The sequence below is a fragment of the Vombatus ursinus genome, unplaced genomic scaffold (assembly GCF_900497805.2).
Source record: "Vombatus ursinus unplaced genomic scaffold, bare-nosed wombat genome assembly UNPS02014335.1, whole genome shotgun sequence".
Taxonomy (NCBI): domain Eukaryota; kingdom Metazoa; phylum Chordata; class Mammalia; order Diprotodontia; family Vombatidae; genus Vombatus; species Vombatus ursinus.
In genome coordinates this window covers 995,607-1,016,261 of record NW_020954113.1, presented here as the reverse complement: position 1 = coordinate 1,016,261, position 20,655 = coordinate 995,607, and the positions used below count along the sequence as shown (strand labels likewise).

Genomic DNA, 20,655 nt, shown 5'->3' with positions numbered 1-20,655 from the left:
TTCAGTTTTTTTTTTTCTGGCTGGAGGGGAAAGTGGTTGGGAAATATGGCAGGTGGCTTTGGTTACTCCACTTCAAGAAACCCATAACAATTTTAACAAGGGAGTAGGGGAGGGTCCCAAGGAAGGGCAATTAGAACAGTGCAAAGACTTAAGCAGCTGCCCCGTGAAGGCTAAAAGAGAAAAACATAGGCCAAAAATGGGCAAACATTTAGACCCCATAAATTGGTAAGAATGAAGGTAGAGAAAGAACAAGGACAAAATTGTTCAGTTTGTGAAGGGCATAGATAATATGAAAGGGGATTTGTTCATCCAGTCCTCCAAAACTAGAATTATGGATGACCCTGAATGATTCAGGTATAGTTTCAAGATAAATTAAAGGAACTACTCATACTTTTTGGGGGAGATTCATTTAGCTGAAAATATAAATAAATTCAAGAATGATTTATGAAAACTAATAGATGGGAGACAGATGACGGTACAGTGGAAAGCATGCTGAATTTTGAGTCATAGCATCTGGTTTGAATGCTGGCTCTGCCATTTAACTACCTGCGTGATCCTACACAAATCAGTTTGCCACCCTTAGCCTCAGTTTCATCATCTGGAAAATGAAGGAAGTTGGACTAGATGACCTCTAAGGACCCTTCCAGATGAAAATCTATGATCCTGATCTGTGATTTCATCAGCACTGGGAATTCTTTTTCTAAATATGATTGGTAACTCCCATGATTTATAATCTTGGGGGGCTTCTTGGGGGACTGAGAGGTTAAATGATCTGTCCATGGTCACACGGCCAATATTTATCAGGATATGAACCCAAATCTTCGTTGTTCCAAAGCCAGTCCTCTACCCATTATGTTACATTACCCCTCCATTAATTATGAATAATAAGTTATATGTTCTGGGTACATTTTAATCTAAAAGGAGGACATTATAGAAGCAAACTCTATAGCCTTCCATAAAAAAATGTTTCATGTTGCCAGTGTCAAAAATGTAAAATTATGTTTGTTTGAAAAATGATCATCCTTAAAATGGCACTACCCACATTAATGTGGAGAAATATATTTCTTAAAATATTCCTACATAAATGCTCACTTGATTACTGAGAGTGACCTATTTCCATGAGTAGATTTTTACATATATCTTAATTTAATTCAAGTGACACGTCCTTATCAATTGACATAAGTTGAAATTTTAGGCCCCAAAGCAAAAATTTCAGAAAGAGCCTAACCTGTTTCTTACTAGTAATTGCTTTTCAATTATCCACCCACTCTTCTTTGGGACCACTCTGTCTCTAGTCACAACTATATGAGGAAAGGAGAAAAGGCAAATAAAATGGGGAGAGAGAGAGAAAGAGAGCAAGGACTCTTTCCAGCCTCTACAAAAATTTAGTAATTCAACAGATATATACTGTCTTGGATAAGTCAATGAATAAGTGTTAATGAGTGCCTACTATAGGCACTGTGCTAGGTGTTGGGGACACAGACAAAATCAAAAGCAGTGCCAGGCTTCAATGACCTTGTAGTTTAGCTGGCGGAGATGATAAGTACATATATTTTGTGGTGAAGACACTGGAAACTGGGGTTGGGGGTGGGGCAGTGTAGCATGGTCAGTAAAGGCCTTATTTATAAGGTCTTTTCAAAGTATCCCCAGTTTAGGCTGAGACACTTCCCAGATCTCCCTTATGTTTTCATTCTCCAACCTGTGTCAGAGTCTAAAGTGTAACATAAAACAAATAAAAAGATCCCCAAAGATGGTATAAATGGTTTTAACTAATGAAAAAGATCTAGTTAAGTTCTAGCTCATCATGGCAGACCACAGCAGTCTTTGCTCCAGGCACCAAATGATTTCACATGTTTCTTTAACAGATAGAAATAGCTGAGGTTAGCTCCTAGGTAGCAAGATGTTAAAATATTAACCTATCAGATGACCTGTTTTCTACTTCTATTGTTGGCAGACACACTCTAGCTTGAGCTACTCTTCTGCCTGCCCCTGTCCCGTGCTCTTCCATATTGGCAGCCTCCCCTACCCTTAGCTAGATCCAGGGGTATTTTTCTTCCCTCTGTGGGATCTTGTCTAATGTCTGAGTTCTCTCCTAAGTTCTCTTCTTCCCTCTCCAACTGAATTTGTCTTAAAAAGTTGATTTAAGAATCCCCTGTATGCTACTTGTCCCAGGGTATCTGTTGGGGTTGCTTGCCCTAGGTGCATGATATATTAGTTATAGCTCTGTAGTGTATAACAGCAATGTGATGAAGTAGAATAAGTGCTAGATTTAAATTCAGAAGACATGGGGTCAAATCCCAACTCTTCCCCTTATTACCTATGTGACTTTGGGTAATTCAATTAACCACCCTGGGCCTCAGTTTCCTCATCTGTAAAATGAGAAAGTTGGACTAGATGACACCAAGGTCCTTTCTAGTTTGAAATCTTTAGTTATATGACTTCTAGACTAATGAGATTTCAAGGACTAGCTGCTGATTTCAAAATAAATCAAACCAACTACTGGAGTACTTTCCATTCTGAATCAACAGAGAGTGAGCCTTCCTTCCACTCTTTCTTTCACTTACTGCCCTATCTCTAAAGCAGAAAGGATAGCTACTGCTTAATTCCTGGTTTTGTTGATTGCATAGCCAATCCCTCTGGGCCAACCCTTCTCCTGATGCCTCTTTTCAGAGGGAACTGTCCATAATTGCTATTGATTGTATGTCTATGTACTCCAGGAATGGTCATCCTTATGACGTGGTCATGGCACTTCTCTTTGGAGAGGAGAGATTAGTATAAAAATGTGATATAGGCAACTCTCTGAGATTCCAAGATATGGAGAAGGAGCTGACCTCCATTGGCAGAAGGAGTTTCTCCTTGTTCCCTTTACCAATGAAATCATAGCTCCTATCCCTACCTTGCTAATCTAACTCCTATCCCTGTTCCTACACGAGTAAAAGAACTATTAAGTTAGATGGGCCAGTGTCCTGGTTCAGTCTCTCTTTTTCTCTTTTTGGCATCTGTTACCCTGGGGAAAGAGAGGGATCTGCTACCACCTTTTCCTCTTACTACCAAAATTTACTAATGGCAGCATTCCTGACTATAATTCCTTGAAATAACAACCTCCTTATCACTACCTGTTATAAAATCCTTTTCTTCCTTCAAGGCCCAGTTCAAATATCACCCTCTTCATGAAGTCTTTCCAAGTTCATCTAATTTAATCAAATAAACATTGATTAAGCACCTACTATGTGCAAAAGCACTGTGCTAGGAACAACAAAAAAGAGTCCATCTCTGCCTTTAAAAAACTTACATTCTACTGAGGAACCAGATGAATAAATACAAGCTAGTATGGGGAAGGATGGAACACTATCAACTGGTAGAATCAGAGAAGATGAGGTGATGGAGAGGACATGGCATCTGGGCTCAACCCCTGATGGAAGATGAGGATATTAACAAGAGGAGCCAAGGAGGGAGTACATTCGAGGCATGGTGGACAGATTGTGAGAATTTACAGAGGTATGAGATAGAATTTTGCATTTGAGAAAGTAGTCTACCTGGCTGGAATTTAGAGTATATAAGGGACAGTATGGTGAAAGGCTGCAAGGATCAATTACAGAGGCTAGATTTAAACCTAGAAGCAATTGAGACCCACTTTAAGATTTTTGAGTTGGAATAACATGGTCAGACTTGTAGGAAGATTATTTTGAAGGCTACAGATGATGAACTGGACAGAGGGAAAGACTGTAAGCAAGAAGACCAATTATGAGGCTATTACAAAAGTCCATTAGAGAGGTGATCAGAGCTTGAACTCATGTTCAAGGTACCTCATGCTAGTGGAAAGAGGCACCGCAACATGAGGGATAGAGAACTGGCTTTGGAAGTTAGGAAGAATTAGATTCAAGGTTTGCTTTAGATGCACAGTGGTATGATCATGGACAAATTACTTAACTTCTCAGTCTAAGCAATTATCTAGTACTGCAGGTTGAAGGCTTGTTGCAAAAACATACTGGTAGAGGGAGATTTCATAGTGGGAGTTCCTTACATGAATGAAATCACAGGTCTACACCAAAAATGGGAGGTGGTGGCATAAATAGAATTATATTTGTAACATCCACCCCACAGTGTCATTCTGAGGAAAGCACTTTGTAAATCTTAATACATGATGTAAATGTGTTTTGTTACTATTATTATTAATTACTATTATATGAAATGTTATATCCTCAGTGTAGGTACTTCCTTTACCAACAGAGAATAAAACAATAAAATCATTAATAGTAGTAGCTAAATATCATTATTTATTGGTCAACACTTTGGAGATGAACCTTCCCGAACTTAGAATAGGTCTGAGATGACAAAGACAGAGTACATTACCAGGTCTCTACTGGTAGCCTTTCCAGCTTGGTTAGGACCTGGTAAAACTTTTACTTCACTGGCATAACCTTCAAGAACCCAGAATCACCTCCGGGTTAGGGAATGTGCATTATAGTGGGACTCTAGTGGAGGATAATGTGAATAAACAAGACAAAACCAGTTAATAGAAAAATAATTTTATTTTATTCATCCCAAATTCCAAGAAGGAAGAAATTAAATTTAATGAAAACAACAAGAAAATGTAGATGGAAACTTTTGTGAAGATTTTGAAGGGAATTTCTCAGTATTATCAAAGATTTTAAAATCTGATTTCACTTTAAAACTTTTTATATAATCTCAGGATTTGAAGAGAGCTCTCTGAGGTAACTGGGCAAAAATTGGAAGACACAGGGAAAGAAGGGCATTAAAGAGGTGTGTGTGTGTGTGTGTGTGTGTGTGTGTGTGTGTGTATGTGAAAAAGTTTCCTGTAGTGAAATGAACTGAGCTATGAATGGTGAAAGGCAGAATTTTGAGAGATGATGGGTACAACATTTGCATAATCCTTTTGATTTGGGAAGAAAAGGGGTGATGGAGAATAAGAATTTATCTTTATATAGTACTTTAAGGATTACAAAAGAGCATCCTTGAAACAATCCCACAGTTGGCGGTGCAAGTATTATTATCCCATTTTATAGATCAGACAACTGATGCTCAGAGATTAAGTGACTTGCATATGATCATACAACTATTAAGTATGAGAAGGAGGATTCAGACTCAGGTATCCTGATTCCTAGCCCTGTGTCCTATACCCTACACTATACTGCCACACTGGGGAAGAGATTTGGGGTCAGAAGGTTCCCTGTATTGGCCACCAGATGGTACAATTGGTTTAGGACAGCTTGGCTGCCATTGAAATGAGCAGGCAGGAAGCAGGGAGAACGATACCTCAATGAGTGAGATAAATAGATAGATATTGACACATAATTTACTGCAGTCTTCTCAGAACATGGATATTTTATTCACTAGATTGAATATAATGATGTCTCATAGTTGTTGGATCATTCTTACATGGCCTTTCCTAAAATGTGTTTTTATTCAAACAAGAAGAGTACATACTGTACTATGTTTTGGTTTCCAAAGAAACCAAGTTCTCAGCCTATGATACAAGAGGGCTTTTAGGGAGGAATAGACAGGGGAGGGTAATTAGGGAGGAATGTCTTAGGGAGAAATAAATACAGACATATTGGCAACAGGTTTGTTAATGGATCAAATGAGATAATATCTGTAAAGTGTTTCGCACAGTACACATGCTTAGCATATAGTAAGTGCTTAATAAATGCTTGATCCCTTCCCTCTCTTTCCTCCTCCACCCCACCTATCCCCATCATAGTAAAGCCTATTTCACATGGCAAGATGCTTCAATAAAACGTAAGCCTGGACAATGTGTTCTGATATAATGAGGTGGAGTTTTGCTGCTGAAATTATTTGTTTAATGACAGTGATCTCTTAATTAGGGTTCTCTGAGTATCTTTCTATATAACTTGTAGGAAATAGGTGTCAGTCAAATACCAATAAATAATATATAGATGCATGATTTGTCCAAACCCCAATGATTCAATACATCTTGAACAAGTATTCTTCTGAGGAATAGTTCTACAAAAAGGTACCATAGTTCCATGCAAACAGTTTTCTTGAAACTGTTTCAGAGATTTTATCACCTAGGAAGATTTTATCACCTAATGTCAGGCATCCTCAGACAAAAGCAGAGCCTAGACTAGGATATGCCAGAAGATGATGTTTCATTGATACTTTAGAATTATAAAGTAAGTACATTTCCACCAACTATACATTACACTATGGTCCTTTATATGGTGAAATACAGAGCACACCTGAACATATTTGTAAGCCAAATAATTCAGTGCACTTGAATACTTTTTACTTCTCAGAGAAAATCTTCATGTCAGGCTGTTAATAATTAGGAAAGTAATTAATTTATACCATTAGTACAGTTTTAATTGGCTTCTTGTATTTTTCAGATTATTGCAAATCATCATATGCAGTCCATTTCTTTCGCTTCTGGAGGTGATCCTGTAAGTATGGATTTATAAATTTTCCCACATTTTTAACAAACATTTTATTTCCATAAGAGCCAACACAACTTGTATGTGTATTATGCTAGCTGCTGCTTTTCCCAATTTCAGAGATTGCCATTTCTCAACCCCTGCATAGAGCATCAAATCAAAGAATTTGCTTTTCATGATATAGTTAAAATAGCAATAATAATATAGCAATATGGTGAGGCAAACAGGGCTTTGGCCCAGGTGCTGGCATGGGTGGAGGGGAGTGCTTCCTTAGAATTTCTCTACTTAAAAGCAAGGAGGCTCCAGGTGAGCTCCAGGATAAAGCCCAGATAAGGATGGGGTCTACTGGCATGAACTTCTCTTCCAGACCAAGATTAGCTCAAGGAAAAAGTTAAGTGCAGGTCATGGGCAAACTCAAGGATGAATGGCAAGTAAGAGAGAAGTCACCATCATTGCTTTCTGCCTGTGAAGAGGGGACCTCTCAGGAGCTTCACTTCTCCAGAGAGGGTGGTATGCTTCTCTGGATTTCTACAGCCAAACTCTGGGGCAACCCAGTTACTACAAGTGGCCTGGGAAGAAATCCCAGACCATAGTCTGTCCTCAGAAAGGGGCTACTTCAGAGCTCTGGGCCTTCCAGGGACAGGAGTGGGGAAGCTCTGGAGTGGAAGGAGCACTTTCCAGATGTAGGAGTCCTAGTAGAGAAGGGTCATCTTCCCTCTCAGCCTATGCAGCCAGAAGACAAGAGACACTTCAGTGTACTGGGCTGCTCAGATGTGGGGGATATGTTTTCCCACATTGCGTTTGATCTGGGAATTGGAATAGTCCAGTCCCATGACAAATAGTGAGTAAGGAAGTGATTCTTCAAGTTCATGATCTGACCCATCCCCAACAAACTGATAGCGGTTGACTCTGACATTATTACCACTTAACGAATAAATTGGGGGAGAAGGGGTGTTCTTTGGTAAGTTAGTAATGTCTTAAAATATTACAACTCTGGCTCTAATCCCTGAATCCCTATTTGATCATGGGCAGCATGTAAACTAAGTACACTGAGTTTCTGACCCCGAGGACAAGACTAGCTTTACATAGACCATCAGCATCAGGTAATTTGTATAAGTATAATTTTACAGTGCAGAATGCTTTTTGAATTCACTTGTAATTTCTAATAAGCAGTGTTAAGGTTGAACGTGGCCTAGACCCCACCCTTGCCTGGGCTTTATCCTGCTCCTCTAGAGGCAATGCAGTACAGTAGATACAATGCTATTGGAGTTAGAGTCAGGAAGACCTAAGTTCAAGTCTTGCCTTCGCCACTTAACAGCTGTGTGATCTTGGGCAGGTTATTCAGTTTTTCCAAATCTCAGTTTCTTCATTTGTAAAAGGAAGGGTTGTATTAGTTGGTCTTTAAGGTCCTTTCCAGTTCTGAATCTATGATGATCTTGTGAACCAATACAGAGAGAAGTGGGCAGAATTAGAAGGACAATTTATACAGTGATAACATTCACCTCCCATCTCCATGCCTTTCTGTGGCTCTTGCAGATGCCTGGAATGCTCTCCCACTACATCTCTACCTTCTGGAATCCCTGTTTTCTTTCAAAATTCAGCCAAAGCTCTGCCTTCTACATGAGAATTTTCCTGGTGCCCCCCAGAGGCTAGTGCCTTCCCCTCCAAGGTTACCTTATATTTTATATGTAGCTCCCTTGTATATATCTAGATATGTGCAAGTTGTCTTTCCCATTAGAAGGTCAGTTTCTTGAGGGAAGGGACCATTTCATATTTGTCATGATATGCTTAACACAGTGCACAGCACATAGCAAGCACATAATAGATGTTCATTTATGGATTGTTGTATTGCTCAGTTGTCAAGTATCTTTAATTTTGCCTACACACCTCTTGTATCTGTGTCCTTTTCTATACCACATTAGTTCAGAACTCATTATCTCTTGCCTGGACAACTAAGGTAGCCTCCTAATGGTTCTCTTAACTTCCAGTATCTTCTCTCTCTAAGTCCTCCTTCTCATGGCTATCAAAACAATCTTCCTAAGGCACCAATCTGACTAGGTCATTCCTCTCTTCAAAATATTTAATAGCTCCCTCTGGGATAAAATACAGACTCTTTCATCTAGCATTTGAGTCTCTCCATGATCGAGTTCCCACCTCTCTTTCCAGCATTATTTAATACTATTCCCCTTCACAAACTCTGCTTTTCAGGTGAATTGGACTACTAGCCATTCCTCAAATTTATTATACGATCTCCCACCTTTCATGCTTTTGCACAAGCTATTCTCCATGCGTGGAATGTTCTCTGTCCTCATCTATCTCTTTCAGAATCCTTGTCTGCTTAACTCAAAGGCTTAACTCAAATGCCACCCCGTTTATAAAGTCTTCCTTGGTTCCTATCCCTCTCTCCTTTACTAGTACTCCTTTCCCCTCTTAATAACAACAACAACAACAACAACTAACATTTATATAGCGCTTACTATGTGTTAGGCACTGTGCTAAGCATTTTGTACAAATATCTCATTTGATTTCCCAACAACTCTGAGAGGCAGGTGCTATTATTATCCCCATTTTATGTATGAGGAAACAGAGGTTAAGTGACTCACCTAAGGTCACACAGCTAGTAAGTGTCTGAGGCTGGATTTGAACTCAGGTCTTTCTGCTTCCAGGCCTGGTGCTCCACTGACTGTGCGCCTGAGCTGCCCAATATTTCTTATATTGTACTGATCTGTGTACTATTTTCTTCTTCCAGTAAAGTATAAATTCCTTGAGTGTGCATTTCTTTTGCACTAGTGCCTTCCCCTCCAAGGTTACCCTATATTTTATATGTAGCTCCCTTGTATATATCTAGATATGTGCAAGTTGTCTTTCCCATTAGAAGGTCAGTTTCTTGAGGGAAGGGACCATTTCATATTTGTCATGATATGCTTAACACAGTGCACAGCACATAGCAAGCACATAATAGATGTTCATTTATGGATTGTTGTATTGCTCAGTTGTCAAGTATCTTTAATTTTTTATAACTTTTTTTATAACTTTTAATTTTTAATAACTAACTATTGCATTTCTTTCTTTGTACCTCCAGTGCTTAGCACAGTACGTTGTCCCAATAATTGCTTAACAATATGGATTGAGTTGAATTGCCTTTGAGAAATTGCAGAGTGCTTTTAATGACCCCAAGATTCTTCCTGAAACAAAGACCCAACTTTTTTTTTCACATAAATATTCTTCCAGTGTTCCTGTACGACTCAAAGTCATGGAATGCTGTAGTCTCTGAAGAATTAAAGGGCAATGGAAATTCGTCTAGCAGGCCTAAGTAGCTGCAGCATATTAATAACAGCATGGTGAAGGAGAGGTGGTATAAAGGTCATTACTAGAGAGATGTGGGATCAGAAAGGGAGGTCAGGCACAATCAGCAAGAGGGCACGATCACTGACAGATGCCCTCTTGCTCCAGTGGTATCCACACAATGTTGAAATCCAAAGGTTAGGGGTTTCCATTCAGTAGCTTGGGTTTGTGTTGACAGTTCAAGGAGTTCATGCTAAAAATTCTTTTAATGGAACCTTAAACAGGAAATAATTATAAAGAATATCATGAGTAGTGTATATTAAATTCCCCTGGGGGTTCACAACACATTTATTGGTTGAAGGCAGTTTGAGGAACCAGAAACACTGGGAACCACTGTGTTAGGTGAACCCCTTATGGAAGATTTATGGGATACCATAGACCAGGAGTTATGGATAATGAGAAAGACTGGAGGGGTTTCAATCTGCACCTGTGGAGGTAGTACTCACATCAGTGAGATCACAGATGCACTGAAGTATAGGACTATGAAAGTATAAAAGGAATCCTTATTAGTAGTAGTAGTAGTGATAATAATAATAGTGGCTATCATTTATATAGCACTATATGGTCTGTGAAGCACTGTACAGATATTATCTCATTTTGTCCTCACAACAACCCTGGCAGATAGGTGCTATTAGTATTCCCTTAAATATTAATAGAATGTTTGAGCTGGAAGGGAACTTAGAAATCAACCATTTCCAATCTCTTCATTTTCTATATAAGGAAACAACCTCAGTGACGTTAAATGACTTGCCTAAGGTCACAGTGTGACAGTGGTAGATTTGGGAAGAGATTTTAGTTCAGTAAATTTTTGCTTGAGCATGCCTCCCCTCCCATTAAGACTGCCAGGTTTAAGATCAGTGGCAAAGGAGTTAACAATTCTTGTTGACTACTTCTGAAACAAATAAAACTAAGCTTGCCACTATGATCTTACTTATTTGGAAGAAATTTATTTTCAGGAGGGCAATTTATTTAGGGGTGTGTTTTATTTTTTAAAATAATCTAAGACAAGTTATGTTGACCCTGAGATCCACGTCCTGTATGACTCACAGTGTGTTATTAAATGACTGTCCTTGAGGGTATTACAAACATGGGTTTTTATTTCCTGCCAGCTGATTGCATCTTCCCTCTAGAGAGTCATGCCTCTAATCTGCAAATCGTATTTATTCATTGGATGGGCATGTTTTTTCCCCAAGATCTGAGATAACAAAAAGCATCTTTAATTATTAAAATCTTGTCATTCATCATGTCACTGTTTCCAGTGTGTATAGATTACCAAGCGTCTTGTTTTTACAGAGTCAGCAGATCTTTTTTTTTTGAGCTGTTTCAATCCTGTCATAAAATGAATTTTTCCTTCCTTATAAATCCTTTAGTCTTTTCTTTTTTCTTCTTTTCTTGTCTTTTCTTTGAGTTAATCTGAAAAAAAAGTCCCCTGATACATATCTTTGATTAAACAATTTCCTGAACTATCTGAGAGCTTTGCACGGACAATTGGAAAACCATTATTGTGGTCTAAGTTATGGCACTGTTTGATCCAACAATGATGGTGTTTAAATTTATTCAACTTTAAAAATGGGGAGAACCAAATTCATTGTCCTTTTATTCTTCTATATGCAGGCAGGTGGACCAGCATAAAATTATCTTGATAAATGTCTTTTCATGACATATTGTTAGCACACCATCACCAAATCCCATGGTTAATGTTGCAGAAATCCCATTGGATTTTTTTTTTTAAACAAATAAGCTGAAATGCAAATTGGATGCTTGGTGAGGAAGTAAGTTGGTTCTTGAGCTCCAGTGGTATTAATTCTTCTAATGAGAAGAGCTCACATTTGTTTGACACTTTAAGGCTTGCAAAGCTCCATCTTTATAATAACCAGGTGCAGTGGCTGACATATCATCCATGTTACAGAGAGAGCCCTAGACTAGGAATCAGGAGACCTGGGTTTACTTAGAGCCCTTCCACTAATTAGCTGTATATCCTTATTAATGAAGAAAATAGGATCATAGATTTAGAAAAGAAAGGGACATTAGCAAAAATCTAGTTCAACCCTCTCATTTTAAAGCTAAAGAAACTGAGCATAAAGGTAAGGAGAATGGAATAAGTATTTATATAGCACCTACTATGTGTCAGGCAGGGCACCTAGGCAGTGCAGTGGATAGAGCTCTGGGCCTGGAGTCATTTCTGACTCCATGGATTCATTTTCTTGAGTTCAAATTTGGCCTCAGGCACTTACTAGCTGCGTGACCCTGGGTGAGTCACTTAACCCCATTTGCCTCAGTTTCCTCATCTGGAAAATGAGCTGGAGAAGGAAATGGGAAACCACTCCAGTGTTTTTCCCAAGAAAATCTTAAATGAGATCATAAAGAGTTGGACGTGACTGAAAAACTACCAAACAACAAAAACAGTATGTGTGTCAGGAACTGTGCCAAGCACTTTATGAATATTATCTCATTTGATCCTCACAACAACCCTGCGAGATAGGTGCTGTTATTATCCCCATTTTATAGTAGAGGAAACTGAGGCAGACAGAGGTTAAGGGACTTGCCCAGAGTCATGCAGCTAATAAATATTGGATGCTGAATTTGAACTCTGGACTTTCCGACTCCAGGCTCAGTGATCTATTCACTGGGGTACCAAGCAGAGGCTCCCATTTCACATCTCTAAACCCCATCTGTACAATTTAGGGGTTGGATTAGAACAGGGCTCATGGATAGATTTCAGGGAGTCTGTGAACTCAGGAGGGAAAAAAAATCTTCATTTTTACTTACTGTGACTGATATTTAGCATTTTCTTTCATTATTAATGTAAGCAACAATATGTAGGGATTCATAAGCTTCACCAGCCTGCCATGTTAAGAATCCCTGGCAATTTTATGAATCTATAAAATCCTGCCAAGTAGGTGGTGGGGGTAGAGGGAATATGTAAGCATTTATTAAGCACCTACTATGCATCAGGCCCTGTGCTAAATGCTTCATAAATATTACCTCATTTGATCCTCACAACAACCCTGGGAGGGAGGTGCTATTGTAATCCCCATTTTACTGTTGAGGGAACTAAGACAGATAGAGGCTAAGTGACTTGCCCAGGGTCACACAGCTAAGTATCTGAGGCTGGATTTGAACTCAGGTCTTCCTGAATCCAGGCCTAGCACTCTATCCACTATGCTACTTAATTATCTATCTAGCTTGTGTAGCTCTTATTTTCATCTCTGTTTCATGGATGAAGACACTGAGGCTGAGCTATATAAAGTCACTTGCTGAAGATCAGAAGATCATTGATTTAGAGGTAGAAAGAATCTCAAAGGCCATCTATTTTATGTCCTTCATTTTGTGCAAGAGGAAAGGTAAGTTGCGGAGCTTAGATTTGAGCACAGACCTTCTGACTCCAGATCCATTTTTCCATTGAACCAAGGTGACATGAGTAATAAGTGTTAGACCCGGAACTTGAACTCAGGTCTGTTAGCTCTGGGTTTGGCATTCTTTCCACCTGTATACTGTTTCCTGTGTGAACAGAAACACTCTTCCTGTGGAGCTAGCTTTGAAAGGGATGGGGGCAGAGAGTGTATTTAAAAGAGAATCTTACTCCCTGGTAGAGTTGATTTTTCTAACATGCTTTCATAGAATCAATGAATGGCTGTAGGTGGGGAAGCCTGTATATGTGCTCAGTGGGCCTAACCCGCTCTTTCCCTGGGTTCTGGCCTATTCTCAGTGACCTGGCTGGCTCCAAATTACTCTTCTCAAAATTATCTACACAGAGAGCGGAAGATGGGAGTTTGACATGTTGCATGTTTGTATATAGTTCACATTTCCTCATTTTGTAGCCCAGAAAAAGGGAAGCACCAGCCTTGAAGCCAATAGCTTTAAGCCCCTATATGTACTCTGATCTTTTGTAAGTTCTAGCCAATCATTTTAAACACATTGATTTTCCCTCTTTTGTAGGACACCACAGACTATGTTGCCTACGTAGCTAAAGATCCAGTTAATCAAAGAGGTATGAAAAGTAACTTTTAGATTTTTTTTTAAAGAGTTGGTCTAGTTTTGTCTCCAAAGTTAAAGCAGCTATCTATTTGATCTTCATAATGTGCCATGATAAGCATGAATTATAAGCAGAAGCATATAAGCATAAATTACAATGGGATATTGTATTGGTTTCTAGGCATATGTGAGTATGGATGGGAAATAATAACAATAATAAGAGGAAAAAAGGTAGAAAATTCCACAGGTGGGATTTCATACCTAGTTAGGCCAGCGGCCTGTAAAATAAGATACTACTCTATGAGGGTCTGTAAAGGAGAAGTTACTTTGGCCATGGTGGAAATGACTTCATTGCAGAGCAATTTTTGGCACCTGGGGCAAGGAGCATTGAGTGGAACCTGGGGCATGCAACATGAAATACATTCTTATATTAACCATGAGAGGAGACCATTACACCAGCCCCGTGGAGATGGACTCTAGGACAGTAAACAAGATGGAGGGGGAGAGGAGAGGCTGGGAAGAAATGGCCTGGTGTGTAAGTAGGGTGGTGGAGGAAGCTTGCCATCTCTTCGCCTCCGAAGTGAACTAATTATGCTTGCTAACTAGTTTTAATACAGCTGAAAGAGTGAACATACTAATCATAATTGTAAATAATTTTTAAATTTCACACTTTTAAAATCATTATTTTAAATTTTGCATGCTTTAAATGTTGGTGCCCTGGGGAAAAGACACAGTTGCCTTGATTTAGTTATAGCTCTGGTTGGTTGGCTTCTACACAGTGGGGCAAATAGTTTGACTTTAAGGGCTGAGTTATTACTTTAAGGTCTTATTTTATATTATTCTATTCTCCTTTAGCTTGGGCCAAACTTGTGTGTGTGTGTGTGTGTGTGTGTGTGTACATGCCTGTGTGAGAGACAAACAGAAGAGAGAGAAAGAAGAGAGAGAAGAGAGAAAAGGAAGAGAAACATAAACAGAGACAGACAAAGTTGGACTGGGCTGACAGAATTCTCGATTAGGAAGCAGAATGGTGGTCAATATCTCCCCACTCCCCCATTCCGAGCTAGGAATCAAAGAACACCTGTTGTTCAATGAGCTACAGGGTTTAATTCTACTTTTTGGTATATTTTGGATTGTGAGGAAGCCAAGCTTCCCCTTCTAGGGATGAAACAAAGGAGCAGCCAAAAGAGGTATTGCCAAAGTATCAGTAAACAGAGGCACAGTTAGGTTTGTTTTGTTCTGAGGGGCTGATGGAAGGGGAGAGTAAGGGCCTTGAGGGTAGAGGATTGTTTTTGTCTTTGTACCTCCAGGGCCTGCCATAGTGCATGGCGGCAGTGGGTGCTTAATAAGTGTTTGCTAAGTTGAATTGATTTGGAGGAAAGGAGGAAGAAAGCAACTGTGATACAGATGCTATCTGAGTCAGTCTTAGCCTTGCCATATCCCTGGAATCCATCAATCAATTTTCTGCTGGCTCCAAGAAAACATCCTGCCTAGGACTTCTGAGCAAGGTGATTCCTTCAACAGCACTAAAGTCCTCATTTCCTCTCAGCCTATCTTCTTCTTTCTTCTTCTCTTTCAGGTACCTTAGACTTAGAAGGGGTTAAAGGTAGAAGAGGTACCATGATTGGCAGTACCTGGGATGCAGGCAATACCTGTAAAAGGAGGGAGGAAAGGAATGTCTGTCTTATGAAGCCTGAATGAGATAGCATTAGAAAACCTTTCTCCTGAGTTCAAAGTCTTTGTAGAACTGCGCTTTGCTCTTTGAGGCCTTCTTTAGAGGAATGCAGAAGTGCTCTTCAGGGTCACCTGTTATATACCATGTGCCATAGTTCTCCCACTTGCATAAAACTAAAAAAAAATACTTCTCAAACCAAACCAAAACACCTGAGAACTCATTTGGGTATTACCTACAATGATTCAGAAGATAACCCACTGATGCTTACTTGTTCTATGAGGCTTTTGTCCACATCCTCCCATAAGTTCACCACAAGTGGTCCATCCAACATGCTGGGGGCCTTTCTCAAGTTCTCCTAACATTTGATCCTTTGTCTTCCTTGTTCATGATGTGTTGCAGCCTGCTGAGGCCCACCCTGTGCCTCTCCTCTGCCCTTTGAGCTATCTGCAGCTTCAAATCTTGAGATTCTGTAGAGTTCCATGACTCACAGCCATATATCACTGGAGGGCTACTGGGATTAAAAATAAGAGTCTTTGTTTTAGAGAGAAGCTTGATGTCATTAACAGAACTTTGGAGAATCCCAAAGGCAATCCAACTCTCTCTCCTCCTCCTCCTATTTAATTCTGAGCCTTTCTCATTGTCCGGTGGCACTGTGTCCAAGATGTAGTATATTAATGGATGTCCTCTATATGTTATTCCTTGAGCTGCCTATCATAGTCCTAGTAATGGGTTTTCTTTGTTGTTCAGTTGTTTTTCAGTATGTCTGACTTTTTGTGATCCTATTTGGGGCTTTCTTGGCAGAAATACTGGAGTGGTTTTTTCCTTCTCTAGCTCACTTTCCAGAAGAGGAAACTGAAGCAAACAGGGTTCAGTGACTTGCCCAGGGTCACACAGCTAGTAAGTATCTCAAGCCAGATTTGAACTCAGATCATTGTAACTCCAGGCCCAGAGTTCTATATACACTGAACCACCCAGCTGCCCTTTGGCATTCTTTATCCATTTGCTTTTGTGTATTTGGATAGCACTCTTCTGAGTGCTTATGTAGCTCATTTAGGAGACTGCTATGTCTATCTGCAAACAGGACCTCATCAACTATGGGGAATCTGTTTCTGACTTGGACACTGAGTTGGATGTCCTCCATGACAGTGGCAAACATCGCTGGTATGCATGAACCACATTGGGACTCTAATATCCTAATCCCAGATGTTCTTATAGACAAAGTAGAAATAGCATGGAAGAAAACAAAGATGGGGAAAACAGTTGAATTAGATCGAGTACAAATAGAAACAATCCATACTGGATGTGAAATAATGAAGCTGGGGGCAGTTAACAAATTGATTCTGAGAGTATCTGAAAGAGGGGAAGATATCAAAAGTGTGGAAAAAACCCTTGGACCTAATTACACCCCCCCCCAAAAATGACTGAGAGAGCATCAGCAACTCATATATATCCATTCCCATCTATAAAAACTTTTTTGGTAGAATAATCTACTCATACATTGAAAATTCCCTTGATGAGGGCATTCTAAAGGAACAAGTACTCTCTCTCAAATAATAGTCCAAGGGGCAACTAGGTGGTGCAGTGGATAGAGCTCTGGCCTTGGAGTCAGGAGGACCTGAGTTCAAATCTGGCCTCAGACACTTGACACTTATTAGCTGTGTGACCCTGAGCAAGTCACTTAACCCCAATTGCCTCACCAAAAAAAGCAAAAAAAAAAAATTTATCATCAAATAATACTCCACAGAAGAATGCATCTTTACCATCACATACTTAATGGGAAGATGTAGAAAATACAGGATCCCACTGTATTTATTATTTGTAAACCATAAAAAAGGTTCTGATTGAATGGAATAGAATGGTGTCTTAAAAGCCTTTCCTGCAGCAAGGCCCCCTGTGCATATGTCAAAGTTGATAGAAGATTCCTTGAAGGATATAGCAACAAGGCTAACCTTTTTTGAGGACCTTTTGATCATTAATATCAAGGATTAAATAGGGAGGTCCATGTTTACCAAAGGTTTGTGCTGCTGCTATCAAGAAAAACTCAAATTAGTCCATTCCCTTTCTCACCAGTCCTCCACAGAGGCTTCTCAGAATGGAATGTACTTTGTCACTGGCAAAAGCAGATAAAAGGATTAAATCAAAAGGAGCATCAAGATGCCTGTGATAGGGGAAAGAGATAGGTAGCCAGGATTCTCTCCTTGCTTTTCTTCTCTTTCAGGGATTGCGATCCTGTAGGGTACCTCTCCACCTAGGAGGGAGATACCAGTAGTGAGTTGAAACTCCAGCCCCTATTTAGTCCTTCTTTCCTGGAACCAGAAGTGTTTAAATCCTAAACTGGAAACTTAAAAGGAAAGGAAATCCTAGAAGTAAACTTGTCTTTCCAATTGTCATCATCATCGAACTTTTACTGATGACCTATTATGAAGTGCTAGGTACTTGGGATTCAGAAAGGTATTAAGACACTGGCACAAGATCCTTACCCAACCTCAGAGTCAGGAAGATGTGAATTTCAATTAGCCTCTGTCTATATGACACTAGGTAAATCATTTAAGCTCTCAGGAAACTGCCCCTCATCCCCAACCCTCTGAGCCCTAAGTCAAATAACTATTGCTCATCTGCATTGATAGTGGGAGTTTCCTAGCTGGAGAATTCCCTATCCAGTGAAATCATGGTTCTGGTTTAAAAAAAAAAGTTTATAATCTAGAAGGGAAGAAAGGATAAGGACATAAAAATTACTTCCTCCCTCAAGACTGCACTTCCTGGTAATTCAGAAACAATTATTCCAGTATCTTGCAGTTCTTTATACCCCTTTTATCCAGGGCTTGGGTTGAAAGGCACACTCCAGGAGCACCCAAGAAAGCAGGATCATGAGTTAAAGGAAGCTAGGGAATCAATGTAGTATAGTAGGTAGGCTTGAAGTCAGGAAGAGCTGACCTCAGACATTTAACTAGCTGTGTGACCCTGGGAAAATCATTCAACCACTCTAAGTTTCCTTATCTGTAAAACTGGGATGATGGCAGCTGTCTCACAAGATTGTTGTGAGGATCAAATGAAATTTTTATATATATAGTATTTTGTTCCTTGAGGGTGGGAACTGGTGTTTTTTTTTTTTGCCTCTTTTTGTATCCTCAGCACTTAGCACAATGCCTGGCACATAATAGGTGCTTAATAAATGTTTATTAATTGATTAAAACAAAGCATCATATAATTGGCAGATATTATTATTTTTGGGGGAAAGGATTGGGCCACTCTCTTCTCAGCATGATTGCATCCTTTGTCAGACACTCTCTTATGGGGTCTTCCTGCACTGTACCTCCATTCACCTTTAATTGAATATGCCCCACCCACCAGGATTCCTAGTTAGAACTCTGATAAGTAGGGGCCTGACTTTCGTCTTTAAAAGGCTTCAAAAACCAGGCTAAAGAGTCTGGACTTTATTTCATGAGTAATGTGGATCTCATATTCAATGTGTAGGGGGAGAGCTATGTGGAGCGTGTGAGATGGTGCAAAGCAGTACTTTAGGAAGATTACTCTGCAACAGTTTCTAAGATGAATTAGAGAGAATGGAAGCAAGGAGACCAGTAAAAAAGCAATTGCAGTGGTTGAGGTGGGAGGTGATAAGGTAGCCGTGGGAATAAAAAGGAAGGAGTAAATTGAAGAGAGCATCCAAAAGAAAAATCATCTTTATGTCCTTCTGTCTCTCCCACAAGTTAATGAAATGTTAACACATTGAATCTGAATCCTTTAGCAGCCAGAACAATAACCACTGCGCCATATTAAAATTGACCCACACCATTAAATTTCTGGGGTATTTGTATCAGCTCTATTGATGACGTTATACAATGTCATGTAGGAAGACTAATTTAGCCATAGGCTGATCTCTGCCCAGATGGGGCAGGAGGTTGATAAAAGAAGTGGTGTGGAACACAGAGGAGGCATATGGTAGTTCCTGCCCTAATCCCACAGCACCACCTAATGGCTGACTTTGAAACCCAGTTTTTCTGGATTCCTAACGAGAATCAGAATTTTTAAAGTAATTTTTTTTAATATCAGCCCTAGTTCCTTATTATTCAACAAAACAATTCTTAACCCCTCTCCCCTCCAACACACTAAATTAAAAAGAAAAGGGAAATTCTTTGTTATATGAATTAGCCCTCTGGGAAGAGCAAAGGGTAAAAATACAAAGGAAAATGCAAGCAATATAAAGACAAACGATATTTAAGCGATATCAATAAAAATTTATTTTAAAAATAAATAGAAAAAGAAAGATAGGATTGACTTCTAAATCATTGGACCATCTATTTAAAGCCTGAAGGGATCTTAGAGGTCATCTAGCCCCATTCTTCATTTTATAAATGAGGAAACTGAAGCCCAGGGAGGTAACTGATTTGCCCAAGGTCACAAGGTAATAAGTATCAGAGTCAGGATTTGGACCCAGACCCTTTGGACTTCTAATCCAGCGCCTTTTTCTGGTACACATCAGCCTCAGCTTCCAAGACTAGAATGTTGAGTTTGCTTAGCTACAAGGCAGGTGAGAAGAGCTCAGATTCTTTGAAGAAAGAAAAATGTTTGCATATGGAACCCACTGCTCATACTGCCTCAGGCAGTAGTATTATAGTAACATTGTCAAATGAAACTCTCATTTAGGAAGTTTCTACTTAAGACTCTATACTCCTAATACTTCCATGAGTTTGTTACATTTGTTCCTCTCTCCTCACATTTATAGGACTAAGAAATCTTGAACTTGCTTTCTGTATCCCAAGGAAGGCTTTTTGGTCATGACTTTTTATTGATAAATGGGCTAGCTGTATTTTAAGACCCCATTCTATTTGACTAGAGTAACAGGATGGTCCTAAGCCATCCTCTGGGTTCACATCATCAGTCAAGTAACCAACCAACAAGCATTCATTAAAAGCTAATTGTATGTCAGGTGCTGGGGATACAAATACAAAAGTGTTACAGTATATGCTTTCAAGGAACTTATATTCTTACTGGAGGGATACAACATGTTCACAGTTGAGTGAATAAAAGAATATATACAAAATAAATACATAATAATGGGGCAGCACCTATGACTTGAAGAATCAGAAAAAGCCTCATGAAGAAGGTAGCATTTGACCAGTCTTGAAGTCAACAATATTTGGTGAGTATTTAGTTAATACTCATATCATTAGTATGAGTATGGGGTGAAGGTGGAAAGAAGTTTGGGGAAAAAATGCAAATATAAATAGAAGATACAGTCCTCATCCT

At 39.4% G+C, this 20,655-nt stretch overlaps 1 protein-coding gene across 1 annotated transcript in view; it reads left to right on the top strand.

Annotated features, from left to right (window-relative positions):
* The window catches only part of SHC4 (SHC adaptor protein 4), a 70,093-nt gene that overhangs the window by 11,953 nt on the left and 37,485 nt on the right, over positions 1–20,655 (top strand). The window contains exons 4-5 of the mRNA XM_027860932.1: positions 6,369–6,422; positions 13,698–13,749. Coding sequence (XP_027716733.1) covers positions 6,369–6,422; positions 13,698–13,749 — 106 coding nt within the window. The remainder of the gene's footprint in view (positions 1–6,368; positions 6,423–13,697; positions 13,750–20,655) is intronic.